General features: G+C 39.7%; 1 protein-coding gene across 2 annotated transcripts; it reads right to left on the reverse strand.

Annotated features, from left to right (window-relative positions):
* Positions 1–734: 734 nt before the first annotated feature.
* On the reverse strand, positions 735–22,185 carry ST13 (ST13 Hsp70 interacting protein). 2 transcript variants are annotated; one of them, XM_041481692.1, is made up of 12 exons: positions 21,994–22,185; positions 17,408–17,465; positions 16,082–16,151; positions 15,906–15,976; positions 15,325–15,391; positions 14,674–14,758; positions 12,083–12,193; positions 10,732–10,834; positions 7,389–7,505; positions 6,633–6,684; positions 5,380–5,474; positions 735–1,210 (listed from the first exon to the last, which is right to left on the reverse strand). In XM_041481692.1, the coding sequence occupies exons 1-12, from the start codon at positions 22,101–22,103 to the stop codon at positions 1,082–1,084; spliced, it is 1,068 nt and encodes a 355-aa protein (XP_041337626.1). In that variant the 5' UTR covers positions 22,104–22,185; the 3' UTR covers positions 735–1,081. The 2 variants fall into 2 exon arrangements, with proteins under 2 accessions (XP_041337626.1, XP_041337625.1); XM_041481691.1 differs by having other exon boundaries at positions 6,621–6,684; positions 21,994–22,184.
* Between the last annotated feature and the right edge of the window lie 118 nt (positions 22,186–22,303).

The following is a 22,303-nucleotide window of genomic DNA, read 5'->3' on the forward strand; positions in this document are numbered from 1 at the left end:
TGTAAGAACCCAAACCGATTCAGAACCCAGAGGTGCAATTTTGTTGGGTATTCTCCCCTTCACCAATCTGTAACTCTGCATGTACATGTTCTGGATGGCTTGCATTCAGTGGGACAGAGGTAGTGATGGGAACAAGATTCCTTCCCTAAAGTTTCCAAATAGATGCAACCCGGTAAGCATGGCCCCAAGGAAGGGTGAGTGCAGCCGGCAGAGGGCCTGCCAACTGGGAAAGGACAAGAGCACAAGCACAGACAGGAAGCTGCTCTCCCATTCCCAGACTGATAAATAAAATGTTACGTAAAGGTGCTGGACAAGAACTGAACAAGTAACAAGACATCTGTGCCTCAGCAATATGTACTTCATGCCAGGTTGTGCAAAGGGTAGAACTGTACCTTTGCTGCACAGTTGTGGTGATCAAAATTATATAGTATTTGCAGTACTGCCAGAAGTTCCAGTGTGTAACTAGCTAGCCTGATTATACTGATAATAGCTTTAAAAAGTCTATCACCCATAAAAAAAAAAGTTGTATTTGCAGACAATTCCTTTATCCAGTTAATTCTTCAGACTTGTCCCACCTTTGCTATTTTTCTGCCCTAAGGGGGATTAAGACAGACTTCAGTTCTTAAAGTTCTTTCCCCATTGCTCAGTGAGAGCAACAAAAAAAAAAAAAGAAAAAAAAAAAAAAAAAAAAAAAAAAAAAAAAAAAAAAAAGAAATTTTTTTTTTTTTTAAAAAAAAAAAAAAAAAAAAAAAATAGCATGTTTTTATCTTATACTCCTGGAATACTACTATTTGTTATAAGAACATTAATCCAGAGAAAACTGTCTGTAATACTTACAATGAAAGGCTGCAACTGTTGGACAAGAAGGGATGGTTGAAAACTAGGTCATCTGAATATAATTTGAGTTCTACAAACCAATATTTGAATAAAGTCAATACCTGGGGCTAGAGAGCAGTTCTCCTTAGAACACCCCATTTCTCTTCTTAAGAAGATCAGAGGTAAAATGGTTTATTTTATTGCAACACTGGTTAGCCAAATCCAATCCTTGCCATTCAGATATGATTTTTAAGAACCAGGGATTTTATGGTTTACTGCCAAATTTGGCAGACAATTTACTGATGAGATTCATGACCTTGGGATTGCTCTGGTACTTGGACATATTTGCTGGATTCTGGGCAACATCTTGGAATGCAACCATAACTTCTGGATCCTGCAGAACAAAAAGAAAAAAAAAATTAGGGCATTTGTAAAACAACTCTACAATAGCGATTATGTAGTTCCATGTAAATCTAGTCTTGCTCAGCTTTTAAATGACAAGACTACATTAGACTTCTGGCAAGAAGTCTCTAAAGACACCCAATAATACAGTGCATGCTGTTAAAGCTGCGTCACTAAACAGCAGAGTCATTACTGAATTTGTTACACTAATAGTTCAGTGTGTGAGAAGGGGAATCAGGTAAGACTTCTGTTTTCCCAGAACAGGAGCTATCAAACACAGCCACACCTATTGCATTATTTCGGTTCAGGCATCTTTCAAATGCATTTTGAATGAGGTAGGAGTTTGATGTGTGTAGCATGTGTGATAGGATAGCTCTACTCTGAGCAACAGCTGATTCTCATCCTTTTCTCATTTTTTCATTCTAGCAGCAGAAGCCTGAAACTGTTGGGTTGTGAGCAGACAATGTGGCAATGTTTGGCTTTTAAAATGCATCTATTTCTCAGTCATTCCTCACCTCAACTGAGAATTCACGCTTGGAAAAGAACCTTGATATCTTTCATCACACTACTGTGTTGCAGTTGATAAATACATCCACATATTCAATAAAGTCAGTGCCCAAAAAAATAACTCCATTTTCTTTATTTAGTATGAGAAGCATTAATTCCTTTTTCCCATACTTCTAGCATACCTTTGGCCTCCACCAAACTTGAACCGGTTTTACTTGTTTTACCTGTGTATGTTTTGAACATAATGACTCTGTATGTAACACTTTCACACCTCAGCCTGGAAAACTGTTTCCATTATACCAGTATCTACAAAAAATTCCAATTTTCTTTAATTCAACAAAAGTGTAAGCAGTTTATTATGTTCAATACAAATCACAGATGTTAGCTTAGTTTCATCTGCTGCTCTTTCTAGGACATTTAAGTATTTTTACCAAAAGACACTGCTTCCTAGACTTCTAACCCACTGCTACAGCAGGCATGTTCTTTGGAAATCATCACCACATAACCAGTGTGCTCAGAGCTGTCTGTGCTACAATAACACCATCCTGTATCTATTCCAGCATCAGACTCAGTCCAAAGCTGTTTAACCAGTCTGATCCTAAACTGCATTTGGTAGGTGTGGACTCTACTGGAAGCACCCACACACCTCAGTCATATTTTCTACATGTTGGGAACCAAGAGTCCAGTCTTATGGGAGGATTTACAAATGTGCTGTCTCCCTCACAAAAGATAATCTGCAAAGTATATGGAAAAGAGAATGCTGAAGTTCAGAAAAGAGAGATTAGATACATTCCCTCCACTTTACAGGATTCCCATGCAAAGAAAAAAAGGCAGACTTTCACAACCTCAGAGTTTTTTAATTGATTTCAAAATAGGGCATATGATTATAAAGATTGTCATGTTGTTAAGTCTGTGGTTTCACTTATATATGAATGTGGAACAAAAAGCAGAGTAACCTTAGTCACTAGTTTGTGTCAAAGCACTCCTAAATGAATGTTAAATATCCAGTTTTATGCTATGTGTTTCATTTTCCTATAAATTCACAGCAAGTAAATGATTCTGTATTTTTGTGACTCCCTGGAAGCTCTCAACCTTAGAGAGTGCTTATAACACCCAAGGTTTGACAGTGATGAGCAATATTACCAAAATAAAGTGGAAGACTGAGGATATCACCATTTCTGTAGGGAAATGTTTAGTGAATAAGGTGGAATGGTAGCCATTCTATTGGAGACATTCAATTTTCTAATGCTCTGGTCTTTATTTGCAGAGGTAAAAGTAATACTTCCAAGAAAGAGGTTATCACTACTTTTTTTTTTCCAACTTAACACATTTTGTTGGAAGTCTGTGTCTAACATATGGCTACATGTCAAATAAAGAATCCATACGTTCATCTTACACACCACTTCTTATAGAAAGAACTTCTATTTGACTCCAAAATGCAGATGTCTAGAGAAAGCAGCTGTATATACAAGATATGAAGTACTAGACAACCCTCCACATAGACAAAACAGTAAAATAAAACACACTAAAATTTCAGTCAATTCTTCTGGAGACTAGAAAGCTTAGGGGCAAATGAGCTAAAAAAGCATGTATTAGAAGTCACTGCAAAAAGTCACAGCTTGCTACCATTAAGAAGCTGTGAAAAGAAATGCAAGAGAAGTTTTGCTGCTTTGAGAAAAAAAGGTCTTGAAGAAATAAATCTTCAGGTAATGGAACCATAAATCTTCCTCAAGAAAGAAGTTTTTATAGTGGTTTGCAGAGATCACAAAATCACAGAATTGTTAGGGCTGGAAGGGACCTCTGGAGATCATCTAGGCCAACACCCCAGCTCAGGCAGGGTCACCTAGACCAGGTAAGATTTATGCCAATGACAAGCAATAACTCCCCTAAACATGTCGACAAGCAGCCACACAGCTGGTTCTTTGTTTGCTTCTATGGATGCCAAGATGAAGTTAACAGTAAAATCAGTTTAATCTGGCTTGTCTTCAGGCACTCACAGTTGTCAGGTTTACTGAGATGTTACAAGACTCAGGCACATTTCAGTGTTAACTCATGGAGAATAGTCTCCAAAATGATGAAATCATAGCAAGTCTAAAGAGACTGAGGTAGTAGCCTTTACTCTTAAAATACTCCCATTTTGGCACTAACTCCTCACTACAAGAAGCTTCTACAGACTAACAGTTACAAAGCAATTTTGGAGCGACTTGTGTGATTCAGTATGTTCAGACTGTTTTGTTACCTCAGATGACATAATAGCTGCCAACTTACATTATCCATTAACACATTCCATAGCTGCACTGGGCAGATGCCAAGCAGTAGAAACTACTGTCTTTTCAAATTACAGCTTACATGGCCAATTCAGAAAAGACCAGAAAGCAGAGTTGAACTTTTTAGGAAAAGGTGGCAGTGTAGACATAGATCAAGTTCTAATAAATCATATCTAGATAGCTGAACATGCTAAAGCCTGCCTATCAGAAAACACTAATAAAGCAGAAAACACTGTCAACACACATCCTTGCAAGAGTCCTGCCCTGTGCTGGGGCATATGTAATCAGCATGCATGGAGTTTTCTTAAGGGCACGTGACAAGCACTTCATATTTAGCCGCACCTCAACACTGTTTTCAGCAACCTCTCATCACAAACTCCAGTGTTAGAGCAGGAAGTAGCCAGGTAAGGAAGACAGCTACAATCAAGGGCCCTTTCTGCATAGCTTGCATGCAAGCCAACACTGCTGACTGCTGAAGCCTAAGTAAAGGTGTGTTTTCCAACATCAGCAACCATGAAGGGAACAAACCCATGAACTTTTGCATGGAAAGTGATGATTTTTTTGTGATTCTAGGGCATACTGAATAAGCTTCCTTTGTGATGCCTTCATTTCAATGAGCTGAGGACAATATGTCACTCCACTCACAGCAATCCAGAAAAAAGAAACAAGACAGTTTTGTACTTAATCATATTAGAATGCAAATGTAACTACATAGCTCTGACTTTTTCTAGCGCACCTGCCCTTAAAATGGTGTTGTCAGACATGTTCCCTTTAATCTGTTGAAATACTTCTCTTGAGTAGAAGTAGTTATGACATTGAGCAACTAATCAAACCCACCAGGGAAGTAAGCTTTCTGAGTATGATTTCAGAAAATGCCAGATGAAGAACTATTCTAATAATACTTTGTCTATGGCAAAACCTCAAACATTTAATCTCCTAAGAGAAAGAAAATTCTCATCACAATATTATTATAATATATTGTGTATGAAAAATATTATCAATTTTTTTTGTTTGTGCATAATTATCCTTCTACAAAGTGTGTGCATTCAAAAAATGAGCAAGTGAATTATAATGTGTGAAAAAGGACCATTTGAGAGACTTTCTCAAAAGAGACAGATGACAACTGCATATAGCAAAATTTTGCTTATCATAGACAGGGGGCAGGGTTTGTGTGTCATCTTTAATCAAGCTTCCATTAGTTTGCAAAACAGCTAACATTTAATCCAGACAGTCTGGTGTCACACACATCAGGAAAGAATTTTACAACAGAAATAACCAAGCACCCCATTGCTAGCCAAAAGGTCACATCTTCCTTTCTCCCCTCAGGCTCATAGGGCTGCTCTTCCCTCATTTGGAACATGTAGCTTTGACTTTAACAAATACTCACCTGCATGGCCGCAAGAACTTCTGGATCACTGAGGATCTCATTGAGGCCTGGCATACCTGCCATTCCTGGCATGCCTGCAGCCCCAGGAAAGCCACCTGAAAATCCAACACAAGAAAAATGTTCAACTCACCCATACTGTAATTATGCTCACTGAGACCAAGACTTACTGCCCTTGCCACATCTCTAAAGCCACGTCTTCCATATGGCTACAGCTGGCCCACTGGATGGAAAGCAGGGTCTTCACCTTTCCTTTCTGTTAAGACCTACATCTTATTTCATCCACGTTTTTAAACCAATTGAATAGAACGCTTGTAATGAGTACAACTCTTTTCCTGATTAACTAAAATGAGGCAGGTCTCAAGCTCAGAAGCATAAGGAGTTTGAATGCCTGGGGTAAACAATTTAGGGCAGAAGCAGCTCAGTATTATGTCCCAGGCATATTCCACATTTGGCAGGAACTTTAGGTTTTGAAAAATTGTACCACCAATGGGAAAAAACTCCAACAAAACCCCAAGAAAAACATCCCTGAAGCAAAATGCTTGAAGTTCTCTAATGGAATCCTTATTCTGCAGCTTCCCCAGCTGTGCTGAGCATGACACATAGGGTCTCTATCTGGCTGCTGATCCAGTTGGAGCACACACACAGCCTATCTCAACTCTCAACTACATCTCAGTCTTCAAGACCATCAGCACTTTTGTTTCTCCCCAGTTCATTGTATAACATGGAAAGCCTAATTTTTGTGAAGCTGTCAAGGATAACTTTTCTGTAAGGTAATCTGCACTACCTCCTTTAAAAAACTGTGCTGTTAACAACAGCTTGCAACCAGCACAGATTTCCCTCATGTTCAATCCAAATTTTCAACTTTAAAACTATTGCTCTTAAATGGATTCAAGGCACCCTAAGTAATTTAGAAAACATTTTTATACTCATTTTTAAACACATTATCAACAAATTCTGCTTCTTTTGTTTTCCCAGACCTAAATAATTTCATTCTGTTATTCTTTAATTATTGACTTCTGTCTTCCCTCTCCTTGCTACACAGCATCAATCCTCTTCAGGAGAAAACAATCCCATCCCTCTTACCACAAGTGCTCCAAGAGTTATTTGTATACAAGTTCTAAACTTCACATAAGGTTTTTCTCTGTCTTGAGAACAAAAGCTAGAAAAACTGCAGTTATAATACTCCATATGGAAACAACAACCACCTCTACCTCAAGTGTTTGTGCTTAAAAATAAAATACCTGGGAAGCCACCTGGGAAGCCACCAAACTGAGCTCCTCCTGCCTGTCGTCTTGCTTCTTCCTCCTGCAGATGAAAGCACATCATTCCACACAAAACAATGGAACTGCAGCCTGTTTTCTACTGCTCAACTGGGCTTAGGAGAAAAAAAAACAGCCGAGACTGTTTCAGGCAGACATGCCATCATAAGAAACAAAGCACTCTACTATCTTCAAAGCCACTGACAAGAAATTGCTCTGTCTATTCTTAATTTTGTACATGACTGCAGGTTAGTTATGCAGGTTACGTCTCTACTGAACACAAAGTGTATGATTTGTTTTAGCTCCTCAACTGTATTTTTAGATCTACCACCCCCCACATATTAAAATACATCATTAAAGCACAAAAAAAAAAAAAAAAAAAAAAAAAAAAAGGATCTGTGCCAGGAATTGAGGAAGAGAAGCAAAGTATTATTCTGATTTTAAAATCTCCCACTCTGGGATACATAAGTACTTTAAGTGAAAGCTATTTTGGAACAGTCACACAACAACTGACTTCTTGAAATACAGGATTAGTAGAGATTCCAGAGACTGTTTTTGTCACAAGCAATAAAACCAGACGAACTCAAATGCCCTCTTCTCCAGATTTCATTACTGGTTAAGTATCCAAGACAGAAACCAACTCTCTAAGATTTAAAACTTACATTTAAAATATTTTTTCCTCTGTAACTAATTTTAACCAAAATTAACACTCTCCAAATCATTAAGAAATACTAAAGCCTGAATATTCACCCTTTGTGCTTTCTCATGCTCCTCGCGTGCCTTCTTCACTCTTTCCATTCTTTCCTTGATTTCCTTTTCTTCACGCTTCCGCTCATACTTTCGTCGATGCTCTGCAATTTTCTGAGCCTGTCACAATGGAATAACAGGAGTTCCTACACATTTCTAGCATCTCACAAAACATATTTCGGTACAAAACACATGTAAACATAACCAACCCATTCTATCAGCTCTTAAAACTAAGATCTGATTTTGCCTCTTTGTTTTAGGAGCCATTTGCTACTTCCTTCCCATGGCACTCAGGCATTCATGTCTACTCAACCCTGACTGGATTCACCACCACATGCACTCTAACATATTTTTTTGCAGTAGTTTTGGGACTTGCATATCATTAGAACTTGAACATGTAATTATACCGTGTCCCTTCATGCTTTTATGCTGAAATATTGATTTCTCTGGGGCCAAAACCAGCAACTGTCCTGGAAAAAGGCACAATAGGAAGTATAATTCCCACTGGACTCACACACTTTCTAGATAGTGTTATTGCTGTTTCAGATGCCTCTACAGCATGTACAGACTGACACAAGCAGACCAAATAATTCCTCAACCAACCAAGACTGGGTTGGTGGGGGGGAAGTTTGCTTCCTTTTACTAACTTTTTCCTCAAATGTATTCAATCTATAGTTCCAGCGAAAGAAGAATTCACAATGAACTTCCCAAGGCTCCTCACTCAGGACTCCTTATAACAACAGACTTAAGGGCAGCACTGGTTTCCCCAAAACACAACATATTCTTATAAATAACTGCAAAAATGTTTCATGATTTCAGAAATAGTGTATGATAGTTACTCTGTAATATTCCTGTAACTGAAAAATACATAGCAAAATCCAGGTGCAAAAACAAAGCTACTACTTAGACAATGGATACTCTGGTATTCTTTTAGAGAAATACTCTTATTCTTTAAAGGAAAAAAATGCTTTTTAAGTAGCAGAAATTTGATACAACTTCTTTTAGTTAGGAGATACTCATTCCACACTACATCATTCCTGAAGTGCACCTGCCAGAGAAAGCACACTGGAGGCAGCAGGAATGATAGGGAGTGAATCCAGTGCCTGCTATGAGATCCTGAAGTCACTGACATTTAATGGCACATTAAGAGTAAAGTTAACTGTTGTTTTCTTTTTAATGAAGCATAAATAGTTTCCAAATTTTAGATTTCTGTTATTTCTAAGTATTTCTCAAAATGAACTAAATGTTTTTGGAATTTGACTTAGACTTTTAGTTGAAAGTGCTACAAAGTAAAAAATTCTAGGGAAGCTTGAAGTGAATAAATTAGATGAACACATAATTTTCATTTACTAAAGATTATGAAAATCACTCATTAAAAGATCCTATGTTTTTCCTAGAGCTACATACACAAATTCCCATGCAGTTAGCAACTACACATCAATGTATCACATGTACTCACTCTGCTGTTTCTGTGCTCAGGCAGATTAGCTGGGAAAGAAAAGGCTCCCCCTCAGCCAAGCATTAAGCATTACTTCTTATGAAAACCAGTTGAGACCTAAGACCTAATTAAATCAACCACAGATCAACAGTCTCCAAAACAGAAGACTAATAGGTTGTAAAATGGTTTCCATTGTCATTTTGCTGGAGACAGCAAAGACATGGTAGAAAAGCTGAAATCTGAAGTTCTTAGACACAGGAATATTTATGCATGTGGGGGTTTAAGCTTCACTGGCTGCCAGATGCTCACTAAGCCACTCTTTCACTCCCCCCTCCTCAACAGGACAGGAAGAGAAAATAAGATGGAGAAGCTCCTGGCTTGAGATAAAGACAAGATCACTCACCCACTACTATCATGGGCAAAACAGACTCAGCCTAGGGAGGATTCATTTAATTTACTGCCCATTAGAAATGGAGCAGGATGATGAGAAAGAAAGACACTAAAGCCACCTTCTTCCCAAAGCTCAGCTTTACTGCTTCATTCCCCTCTCTTCCACTCTGAAGAGCACAGTGGGATGGGGGCCATCATCAGTTCATAACACTGTGTTTCTGCCACTCCTCCCTTTTCACACCTCTTTCCTGCCCCAGCATGTCTGCCCCACAGGATACAGTTCTTCACACACTGCTCCAGTGTGGTTGTCCCCACAAGGTAGAGCTTAAACAACAGACTCATCCACCATGGGTCCCCCACGAGCTGCAGCTCCTGCCACAAAACCAGCTTCTGCGTAGGCTTCTCTCTGCAGGCTGCAGTTCCTGCCAGGAGCCTGCTCGAGGGGACTCTCCAGAGCTGCAGCTTTCCTCAAGGCAGATCCACTTCCTCTGTCACGGGATCCTCCACGGGCTGCAGGGTGGATCTGTCCCACTGTGGATCTCCATGGGTTCAAGAAGGACAACCTGCTTAACCATGACCTTCTCCATTGGCTGCAGGGAAATCTCTGCTCCCATGCCTAGCACACCTCCTCCCACTTCCTTCTTCACTGATCCTGCTGTCTCTGAGGGGTTGCTTCTCTCTCATTTTTCTTCTTTATTGCCTCCCTCTCACAGCTACATTGTGTTACACTGTATTTTTAACCCTTTCTTAAATATCTTCTCACAGAAGCACCACTGGCATCACTGACTCACTTGGCTGTGGCACTAGCTGGAATTGGCTCCCTCTGACAGAGGGGCAGCCTCAGGTCTCTCCTTACAAGAGGCCAGCCCTGAAATCTCCACCTCCCCCCAGACTTCCTATGTAAATCCAATGCAATGCAACAGCTGCCATCTGTGGTGTCTCAATCACTTCAAAGGAACAGGCAAAAACATGAAAAAGAAAGCCTGCTATCAACAGTGTTACAGAAGTTTCTCCTTAGAAGATTGTTGGGGTCAGCCAGGGGAGAACAGCTGAAAAGCAGCTGTGCAGAGCTGAGGCTGCCCTCATGGGGCTGACTAATGAAAGTACAAACCACAGCAAAATGCTTCCTTTGGAAAACGTGCTTAAGGTCAAAGCTTTGATCAACTCAGAAATATCTTGGGAAAAAATAAATTATCAGTTATCTCTGGCTTTTTGGAAGGTTTTTAGTCTAGATTCTAAAATACCTGGCAAACTTCAACTGCTTCAGATTCTTCTGTTAAAATTTGAAAAAGGAATATATTTCGTATTTCTGTTACATGCCCAGCCCCACACATTCAACTTCTCTACACACAGCCATAAACAGCTGTTACTAAAGACAGAAGTATTTATAAACTCAGTCTGAAGTGTTGGAACACATATGAACACATTTCTTTCAGACAATGCCTGTTGAAGAATAGGAAGGCAGCTGTGTCACTCAGACAAATCTAGGAAAGACCTCCAACATTCCTCCCCACTTACTCTTGGCTGCACCTCCTTCAGCATGGCGCTTGCATCTTCATCATAATCCAGTTTACAAGCTAATGCAAGATCATGAGCAGCCTCCTCCCAGTGTCCAAGAAGTCTGGAATTCAGAAGACACCAACAGTCAGAAGGGAAAACTGAACACTTGCAGCTCTTCAAAACATTTAACCATGCATCAGTCAGAAATTTTACCTAGAGCTACAAGGAGTTTAAGAACCATGGTGATTCCTCGAAGCTGCACACTACAATACTCTTAGAGGACACTTGCTTGCTTCATATCCTTACATTAACTTTTGTCTGAAGTAATAAAAAACTCTCCATGAGATCATGTCATTGTCTGCTATAAAGAATGATCTAACAGGGAGAAGGGTACCTAAACACATGAAGCACTACTACCACCTCAGGCTTAAGTGGACCCTCTTACTCAGCACTCAAACCTCGTGACTGGATGCACCACATCTTAAAGTGGTCATGCAAATCTCTGAGCACACTTCCTTACTATTAATTTATACATACTCATGACAATTAAAAATTTAAGCAAATGGTGGTATTACTAAATAATGAAAGCACTTCTGCTCACAGACAGAGGTATTAATTCAAACTATTCCCCAGTCTTCCCATTCTTAGGTTTCACACTGTAAATTCAAACTGCAGACACTAACAAACTACTCTCTAAACACTAAGATGCTTTTTTTCAAGTTATATTAGCATTTACTTCTTCCACTTTTATATAAGCTGTAGGAATGGTCACCTTTTTTCTTGATTTATTGATATTTAAAAAAAAAAAAGTTGAACTATAGTTGGTGGGATGCCTAACACCATTTCAAATAACTACATTGTTTGCTTAATAACATTTCTCAATTGCAACAAATGGTGCCCTAATAACCAGGCATTTTAATTTACCATGTAAAAGAGCTCCAGGGTCTAAGGGAAAAGGACAGGAGATAAATGTTCAAAACTTATAAAGGTCAGGAAAAAAACCTCAACAAACTAAGTGAAAACAAAAGATCTCCAAACAAATAACAAGCAGTCTTAGATCTCACCATCTTTAACAAATAATTAGAAAATGTTATTCGGAAAAGCAGTAAGCTATTAGAAGATGAGAGAGAGAGAGGAAGGGTGAGTGCAGGGGAAACAGTACCAGGAGAACTACTCATAAATTGCCATCAAATCACCATCATCCTTTCTATTGTCTAAGCCACATACTCATTACAATGGTTTCTTGGCTCACAGGAACTGCTCTCAGGTACAAGACAAACAGTTCAGAGGCACAGAGAAGGAGAGAATGTATGAAAAAAACTATTCCCCCCAAGTAAAGATAATATCAAGTACAGGTGCAGTTCATTACCTATGTGCTTTCCCCCTCCATTTATAGGTCTGTGCCGAGTCAGGATTAATCTTGATGGCTCTGTCACAATCTCTAATGGCAGCATTTGGCTTCTGTAGTTTCACAAAAACACTGTGGGAACAAGAACATTTATTATACATATTGAAATACCAAGTTACTAACTTAAGATGGAAATAATTTTGGATGACTAACAGGCAGGCTAGTGAGATAATGCATTTGAAGAGCTGAGTTCAAAAAGATTTCACAGTAACATAGATAACAAAGTGGCTGAAATTTAGTCTCACCCTCCCAGCACTGTAGGTGAGTCATGAGCAAGAACTGAAAGCATTCATTGTTCAGACTCAAGCCTTGGCAGCAAGAATCAGAAGAGAGATGCAGATGAGAAGACACATAAATGCAAAGGACAGTTCAGCCCCATGGTGCTTGGGGTCTATGGCCAATGGCAACTAGCAATTTGAACAAAACAACAATATTTGGCATAACATACTGCACAGTCTTTAACACAAAGAAAGCATGAGGAGTTACACAGGCTACAAGGATCAACAGCTAGAGTCATGATGAAAAGGAGGCAGGACATGAGTCATCAAAATCAAAAGTCGCAAAATAAACATAAACTCGGCAAGAAGCCCCAATCCCTGGTCAGTTAATTGTAAAAACTGAAAATTTTACACCACACAAGCATATCAGATTAACTAGTAGAGTGGTACTTTAGGAGGTTCAAGTAATTAAAATTAAAACTCTCTTAAGGAAGCACTAAACAACATTGCTGAATTGAAAAAAGTATTCAATATTCAACATACTCCATGCCAGAATTTTTACATCTACATCTAAATCTACATCTTCCTTTTATGTGTATTTGAAAACAGTTTGTCAACAATTCTTGTAAGTAACTTCATTATTAAGGCTTCTTGTAAAGCAAGCACGAAGTCAGACATTGTCTTCTAGACACAAAAAGGCAGACAGGGTGTCAGGGAAGTGTCCCAAAGCTACACCTCATCAATGAGAGCCATTACACTGCTGCTGGCTCCACAAAGCCCCTAAACTCTCAAACACACAAACCCCCCAAAACCAAAACCATGGATTACTCCTAGCACTTGATCAGCATGGCAAGTTTTACAATATCCTAATATATTATTAGTTTCTTTCTACAACAGATCAAATTGAGGGAACTTTTAAACTTCACCTAACATTCTTATTTTTCATTGCTACACCCAGTCCTGAGAAGATAGGACACTTAAAAGAGATTTTAAACATACTGTTATGATGGCAACAGCCACGGTGTATTAAGGTACACAAGTGGTGTTACCTGCAAAAACTCCAATATGGAAGGAAAAGAAACAGCAAGGCAAGTACCACTCACTAAGTATTACAATGGAACAGTATTACAAAGGACACTAATTAATCTTATGAAAGCTTATGTTCTCTTTGAATGAAGTTGCTATGGGAAAGATCCACTAAATTATCATATCATCCATGATTAGTGGTCCTTTGTGTAAAAACAGAAAAAAAAATCTGCTTCTGCAACCTGCACTTGTCAAGCCTTCCTGAAGAATCAGGAAGATAAAGATGTTTGTGTGTTATGAACTTATAAAGTTCCCAAAGCATCATCTGCAGTCTGGCAGTTGTAAGCAGCAGTAAGGTGGGTGGAAAATGGGCTGAGATACAGCTATGTCCTGTTCAAACACACAACTGTTGAACAGAACCTGTCTACTAACAAATTCATTTAGCAGGTACAACAGGGAGAGAATTCAGAGGATTCTTAACTAAGTTTGCATCTAAACAGAGTGTCATTTCAATCATCATCTTAATCCTACAATATACTTCAGATTTTAGAAGTGTTTGTACCCCAGTATTATGCTACCTCAACATACCAAAAGCACTATTGTTGAGGAATACTTTCAGTGCAGGAATACTCCATGTGCAGCTGCAGTGTCAGCTGAAGATTGGACTCCAGGTGGTGAGAGCCCCAGGCAAGAACTGGTGTCACCCTTTGCACAGGGACTGTGGCCCAGCCAGCTGACTGGACACTCAAACATGACAGGAGCCCATGACCTCAGACTTTCAGAAGCACAACTATCAAGGTATAAAAGCCCAGGGCTTTCTTTGTTTGGAATCCCACCTCAGAGGCACCAGCTCGAGCTGTTAATTTGTTATTGCATCATGATTAAATTATTTTAAGGATCCAGATGGCTGAGAGTCTGCTGAGGGAAACCCAGGGTGAAGACAGTAAGGAAACCTGATCTGTCTGTGTGAGTGTGGGGGGTGTAGCTGCAAAGGTACTTCAGTCCCAACTCAGGCAGTGCGAGCATGACTGCCAGGGTGCCTCCTGGAAGGTCAGACAGGAAAGTGTCCTTAATGTTAACACAATGCATTTTGGAACACCATTCTGTTATTTACTCTTACCAAGGTTCTTTATATGGCTGCTACAGCAAATCTGGTGAGTCAAATAGAGGAGAAACTGCATGAAATGAACACTTCCCTTTCCCTCCTGTGGTTGAAGTTTACACAGATCCTCAAGTTGCCTTATATTTAGGCTCCTTAAGGAGAATAACAGAACAGGCAGAAACATAAATCACTAGGTAATGACTCACCTTGCCCTCTTGGCATACAAGATGGCCAAACAAGGATTCAGCTTGATAGCATCTGTGAACAATTCAACAGCCTTCTGAAGGTCCCCTAAATATAAGTACCAGTGAAGTTGCAATGATTATGTAATGAAATCACATCTGAATTCCCAAACCTGCCTTATATAGTGTTATGTACCTAAACACTTCTTAGATAGAAGATTAGCAACAAAGAAAAATCACTTTCTCCATCTTGCTATGTTACTGAAGTACAAACCCTGAAATTAATGCTTGAAGAGATATTTTCCCACTTAAATTTGTGTATTTAACTTTGAATGCAATTAAACAGAATGTCACATCTTTACACCTTTTCACTGCATTAAGACAATCCACTAGAGACACTAATCATAACATGGAGGGAATTACTATAATGATCAATTTGTAATTAAGATGCTGTAGTACCTCCTTCCCTCTTCCACCTTTCCCTAAACTATGGCTACATTGGAAAAACAGTACTTGAAGAAGCTTTCAAGTTCTAGATAGTTTTGGGTGTCCAACAAGAAGCATGGCTCCTCCTCCTCAAAAGCATTCATAATGGTCCAAGATATTTACCTTGTTTTTTTAAGAGGAAAACCAAAACAAACGTCCCTGAATAATTACTAAAAAACAATTTATCACCTTCACTGAGAGCATTTATCGCTTCCATCTTCTTTTCATTAGCTTGATCTGCCATCTCTTCAGTTACCTAACAAAATAAAATGAAAAATACACACACAAACCCCAAGCTGCAGAGTCCAGGCCAAAATTACCACACTAAGACCTTGCCAAAAGAGAAAGTGCTTCAGTGGTCCAATTCCAGAACATTAATTTTAATTAGTATTGAAATCATAGGTCAAAAAACCCCAAGAAATCTTTGCTTTCAGCTTGAAGACATTAGTCGACACTATTTTTGGCTTTAAAACACTTGAAAGCTAAGTTGAATAATGGTAGAATTCTACATATCTAGTTTGCATGGGAGTTTTGATAAACTTCTTTCGCGTTTTCTGACCTGATCATCCACATGGAACTTTTTGATTGACTCTAGCATGAAAAAGAAAAGAATGTGATTTTAACCCAGTAAGTTTTCTGTTTAGAAGAAAATGAGGCAAAACAACAGCTGGTTACACAGATAATAGAGTATTCATTCTCCCTCAGCTGCTATCCTTGATTGTACTCAAACCCTCCTACCTTTCCTACTGCTACATTGAAAATTTGCTTACCTCCACATTTTCATCTCCCATTTCTTGAGGGTCATCGTTGTCTGGTTCAATCACTCCCTCATTATCAATTTCTGGGGGAAAAACAAAAAAACAAGACTAAGCTCCATCTACAGAGACAGGATTTTCAGAATCATTTTCAGATTGGCAAAATGCAATCAAGTCGCTATTTTCCTCACCTAAGTCGCTCTCTTCACTTTCTGGTTCAGGTGATTTAACTGGCTCCTCTGCGTGTTCCTCTGCTTTGCCCTGAGAGAGACACATATTTGTAAGCACACATTATTTCTGACCAATGCTCTATTTCCACTCTCATAAATAACAATGTATTAGAAAAATCAGATTGTGGTACAGCTGAACTATTTTATTTTTAAGATACTAATCTTCATTTCTCTCCTCTCAGATTAAACCCATCATGTATGCAAATATTTCAGAGCCCAAATCTGGACTCATAAAACTTCTATTATTGGTAAAGCTGGTCCTTCAAATTTTTTAATTCAATAGCCAAAACCAAATAATCCAAATAACATCCAATTCAGATCCAGTTTTGCAGTGATTACTAACCAACCCTTACAATCTTCCTGCCTTCCCTCACACATTCTCTGGATCAAAAATTCTCTCAATTTAATACCATTAAGCTAATGTCCTTTAGCAGGGAACAGTGAGCTGATGACAGTGATTTAAATATTGTTTTCATTTGCCAAGGTCTGAGATTGTTGCCACTTCTACATAGAATATTTTTTTTCAAAAATTTCAAATGTTTTATTTAGTTAGATATTTAAATGTTATTTAGTTAGACTGCTAACTAAATTTCATCTGAATCCCATAACTTAAGACAACCTGTCTATCAACACAGATACAAGCTGCTTGCCTTTATACTTCTCTTGTCACAGACTATATTCAGTACATACACACAATCCCTCCACATTGCTCTAACTGGCCAGCAATTCCAGCATCCACTGTCTTGTTAAAAAAATTACAAACTATCTTTTTTCCAGAAGTATTTCAAACTTGAAAAAATCCTCATATAAATATCTATAAGGCAAATTTATTTTCTCCCTTAAAATAAATCAGCAACAACCAACATCTTCCACAATACTGCCTTAAAAATTGGATAGTTCCACTGATCACAGCATTACTTATCATGCTCCTTAATACTTCTTCTCATGGAAAGATTATAATATAATCCATAATATAATGACCAGAGAAATGGTTTCTAAACAGACAAGACAAAACCAACAAAAAAAAAAAATCAAGACTCTGTATGGCATTTGCATTGCAGAGAACATCAGGCATTCAGGATTAGGGAAATGGAGCATGATAACACTCCAAATTAACTAGGAAGCCATCTGTAACAAGTCATCTAAAACACACAATGGGCAGGCTTCAGACTGAACTCTCACATTCACCCTCCCTATTTGAGTGAAAACTGACAGCAAATTTTCCCCTTCTGCTTCTCAGTAATTTTGCCAGCATCAATTTTCAGTGATAAATTCTTCATATCTTACCTTACTTGTCTCCTCCGTGGAGGTATTGGCTGGAGCAGGCGGTATTGTGCCTCCCATACTTTTCAGCAAAACAGAAAAGACAAAACAAAACAGTAAGATTATCAAAATAGTGGCATGTATTTTATTGATTCAAATCCTGATAATCTCAGCTTTTTGTTGTAACACAACACACGATGATCCATTTCACTATCAAAGCAGCAAACAGAGTTCACATCCCCCACACATATCTCGGTGTAGTGCAATGCACACTGTTGTACAACTCCTTTGAGACTTGTACTCACTCACACCACCCTTCACCCACCCACCCTTTCTCACAAGGAAAAGCTGCCTCTTGGCTCCAATGGATTTTCTCCTTTAAATGTAACTTATGTTTGAATCAAAACTAGATATTATTATTATAGATATTATTAAAATTAGAAATTTTTTTTGAACAGAGGTCAAACAATTAAAGAGAACAGCCTAAAATGCCTACACAATTTAAAAAAACCCTGCTGCCTAGAAAAAAAAAATCATTTCTCTTACACATTGCAATATTCCTGCTTTTCCCTTGCCACAGTTAAGGATCAGTCTTGGTGGAGACAGCATTCTGTCAATACAGAATAAACTTCCACATGCTACCAACTTTGATTAGCAGCCAGGAATAAGCAGATGCTGAATTCTCCAGCTCTTAGATAGAACAGCTAATCATACCTATGACAGCACACCACAAGGAATAGCATTCCAAGGCATCCCCTGCCCCACATTTCCACCTACTGATGGTTTTCAATAAAAATATTTCCATGAACTCAACAACCAACTCCTTGGAGCCCAACACAAGTGGATAGATTGGCTGCAAGGGAGAGGAGGAGGAGGTGGGTAAGGAGGCATTGGAAGAATGAGCAGGAGGAACTGGAAGGATGTAGGACTATCTGCTTTCAGGAATTAGTGCAACAAAGAACTGTATCCCAGGGATGAGAAGTTATAACTTCTTAAGTCAAGCTGCAGTTCATTCTCCCATCTTTCCTCCCTCCTGTCAGCAGCACCTCAGAGTCAGGCCTCAAACTGGCTGAAAACAAACCTGAATGAGGCAGAATAGGAGAGGGATAGGGATGAAATGGGGGAGAAAGGGTAGAATGAGTTGGAGAAGGAGTTGACAGGTCCTGGCACAGGGCCCTGCCACAAAAGGCAAGCAAACAGCATAAAACTGCTTCTCATTTACAAGAAAAAACTGTCAAAAAAACCCCCCCAAACCAACCAACCAACCATCCAACCAACAAAACCCCAACCAGTGACAAACACCAGCATGTTCCGAAGCTATTGCAAGAATCTCTGTGTCCCTGGGATGTTGACATTACTTAACCAAAGTTATACTGCAAGGACTAAACAACTGCAGTCTGAGAAATCATTATCCAGCCAGGCAGAAAACACAGAACATGGACTACCTGTTCCTCCTAAATTTTTGCCCTCGTAGGCTAACAATAAAACACCTAACTGTATTAGTCTCTAAAAACCAAGGAGAGGACTACAGGGACCATCTAGTGAAGCCCTGGAACTTTTCTTCTGCATAAAGAAAACTACAAATTACTAATACCAGAACTAATAGCTAACATCCATGGTATTAGCTGGTTGTAAGTCTGAAACCTTAAATCACCTCAAGACTGAAACAACTGAGTCAGTCTCCTCTGCTTTCTTCATATCCCTCCACAAAATATCCAAGTTTAGTTCAGTTTGAGAAATGTTTACTAAGATACATGCATGCTTTATAATATGGTATTTCATGGACTACCAAGGCTAAACAGTTTCACTCACAGTATGTGAAAATATTCTTGCTATCCTGGTAATCTCTATTTAAACTACAGTTATAATCCCAAAATAACTCAAAAGCAAGTTACTCTAAAATCTCTTAACCCAGTATTTGATAACAATGATTGAATACACAGCAGGGATATATGCAAAGTTTGCAATGTATTAAACCTCAGCAGTACATGGAAACACAAGGCACTCTTGTAGGCAAAGGCAGGTACTGAGCTGTAGAAAAAGCACAGACACACACAAGACACACAAAGAGTTTAGTGTGTGATGCCAGTAACACCTGGGAGTTGTGCAACAGTGACTGCACTTTTCCACTCATCATGGCCATGAAAACTGTCATTTGTGACTTGTTGGAAGAACTGCAAATGTGATTTCTGCAACCACTTTTATTACTGACAGCAAAATTATCTTTAGAGAGAAACTGGATCACCATGAATTCAAAAGGGTAAAAACCTATTTGAACAAAACACAAAAAAAGGCAAAAAGCCTTATTCATCAATTAGGGATTCTGTGGTTTATTTTTATGGACTGCTATTGTTTCTTTGTTCAATTGCAGGGTTTTGAAACATGTTTCCTTTAATGACTCATCTCATAATAATTCAAGTAAAACAGTTGTATTTTTATGCAATTATGAAAAAATGGGCTTGACAAAAGGAATGTCAAAACACTTTCCAAACACACTCATGCACCCTATACTTTCTCTACCAAGAGCATCAATATAGAAATTAAATATAACAGCTAGGCAGAATAAGTGTTAGAAAACAACAAGTGAATGAAAACAGGCAAGACCTAAGGTTACTGATGCAAAATTAAAAGCTGATAAGAAATAAAGCATCCCATTCTGGCTTCATGAGTAGTTAGCAAAATTTAAATTACAATCACTAGGTTTAGGAAAAAATAAAGCAATTAGCAGAATTTTAGTAAAAAAATTTAATGATGGATTTTAGTATCATTTAGTCATTATTCTAATCACTCTTAACACTGCCTAGGTAAACAAACTTCTGTCTTTCAGATTAAGACCGGTATGCCAGACAGAGATATAAGAATTACTGAGTTTATTCCCACCTGAAGGCAGGCCATGCTGTGTGAAGCAGTTTCCAAAGAATGATCAGGCCCTATAATGCACCTAACACTTCTACCGCACACGACACTGTTACGTAAAGGCAGAGGGAACCCCACCAGAATTCCAGACAGTTTTGCATGGTAAGTAATTTGGGTACCACTACCACCATCCAAGTGTATTACTCAGGCAAATATTTAAGTTAAATATGTTAAGAAAACCAGAAAACTTCAGAGAGCTGTAGGAGGTTCTGCTCTGAAGTATTTTTTTAAGATAAAGACATTCAGTGAAGATTTTACATGTAAAAAACATTCAGTGGCTTTAATTGTAATTACTGTATTTATAAGACAAGCACCAGATACAAATTCTAAAAACTAATCTGGAAATTAAAGCCCTTCCCATTAACACGGAGAAAGTCAGATGGTCATCTTTCCATTCCCTAACACTTTCTTAGGCAAAAAAAGAAGTTAGTGTTCTTCCTCTCCCTCTTAAAGTAATCTGTCCACACCTTCAGATTTAAGCAACAGAAGTACTGGAAGAAGCCCAGGGTAAGGCCCCGAAGTATTTTATGCAACAGCAGAAGGAATAAAGACCTGCAGTAGATGAGACAGACATCAATCTCCTTCCTAGGCAGAGGTATAGCTACTGTCAGTATTGCAAAGCCAAGTTCAGTTAAATACCAGTGGTTTTACAACCACAGTATTATTCAGATGCATAAAAAATGTAAGTATCACTAAAAAAAAAAAAAGAATAAACGCTTCATTGTAGCCATTGTCATTAGAGATCGTATTGTGAAATGCCAGTGTTTACTTCTCTTTATATATGTACACATCTATACAAACAAAATCCTGCTGTTTAAGATTAACACAAATTTTCTAAAACAAATCCCAGCTTGCCACTGTTTTAAATTCTCTTTGCTTAACATGTGCACCTGAAAGTATGTCCCTCACTTCTCCAGAGCTCTTTAGCACAGCACCCATAAAAGTCAAGCAGAGGCACCGTAGCTGAACACAGGAGTTCTGTGGGTTCTCTGCCAGCAGCAAAGAATCCCAATCCTTCCACCTCGTGCTTCAGGGCGGAACCCAAAGAGAATTTATTTGGGAAGCATCTCTTACGGCAGGCCCCGCTCACACAATACGTGCATCGTAACCAGCAGGCACCTGAATGGCTCACAGGGAGCGGAAAATTGGACTACCTCTGAGACATCAAACTTCCAAGAGCAAACCAGGTTTTGGGCAGGAACGGTAGCTGCCAGGTATTTTGTGCTTTTGGGTACCAGGATGTAAGTCAACGTCACTCACCTCCCCACAAACTGGGCTCCTTTTTAAGACAGGCTAGCCAACTCTGCTGCGTAATGCGAGAATTAGCTCCCTAAGTATTACTCTGGGGCTTTCCAGCCTGGAAAGCTGAGCCACTGAGATGGCCGGGGGGCAGGATTTTTGTAATGGGAATAGCCAGAGTTAACGAAACAAAACAGATCAAAAAACGAACAAGTCTTTTTAACGCGCCAGGAGCAATCCCAGCGGGAAGGGGAGGAGAAGGCGGGAAGGCCGCGGCGCGGCGCGGAGCGGAGCCGCGGGGCCGACACCGCGCGCCCCCCGCCCCGGCCACGCGGCGCGCCCGTGCGCCCGCACGCGCTCAGAGACACGCCCCCCTCCCCTCACCGCGTCCCGCGCCAGAACACCCCTCCCCCCTCGCCCCTCACGGCCGCCTTCTTCCGTGGCCCGGGACCGACCTCTCCACCCACTCGCGGAGGAAGGCGAGCTCCGGGGAGTGCAGCACCCCCGGGTTCTGCTTGCACAGCCGGACGAAGGCCCGCAATTCACTCAGCTTGCGCGAGTCCATGGCGGCACAGCGGCGGCCCAGGAACGCTCGTTCCCCCGCCCACCCGTCGCGGAACCTTCCAGCCCGCCTCGCCCGCCAGAGGCCCCGCCCACACCGGTCAGGCCCCGCCCACTATAAATGGCCCCCTCCCGTGCCAAGCAGGCTCCGCCCATAAACTCCATGAATGCGCCCACAAACGTCGCGCGGAGCGTGGAATCTTC

Source organism: Pyrgilauda ruficollis, unplaced genomic scaffold (assembly GCF_017590135.1).
Source record: "Pyrgilauda ruficollis isolate IOZ18807 unplaced genomic scaffold, ASM1759013v1 scaffold56, whole genome shotgun sequence".
Lineage (NCBI taxonomy): Eukaryota > Metazoa > Chordata > Aves > Passeriformes > Passeridae > Pyrgilauda > Pyrgilauda ruficollis.

Excerpts from the sequence above, each read along its gene's own strand:
- ST13 (XM_041481691.1), bottom strand. The coding sequence starts at position 22,103 with ATGGACTCGCGCAAGCTGAGTGAATTGCGGGCCTTCGTCCGGCTGTGC. Across the intron at positions 14,759-15,324 it reads GATAAATGCTCTCAGTGAAG|GGGACCTTCAGAAGGCTGTT; the intron begins GTGATAAATTGT and ends ACTTATATTTAG. Across the intron at positions 12,194-14,673 it reads TTGTATGCCAAGAGGGCAAG|TGTTTTTGTGAAACTACAGA; the intron begins GTGAGTCATTAC and ends TTGTTCCCACAG.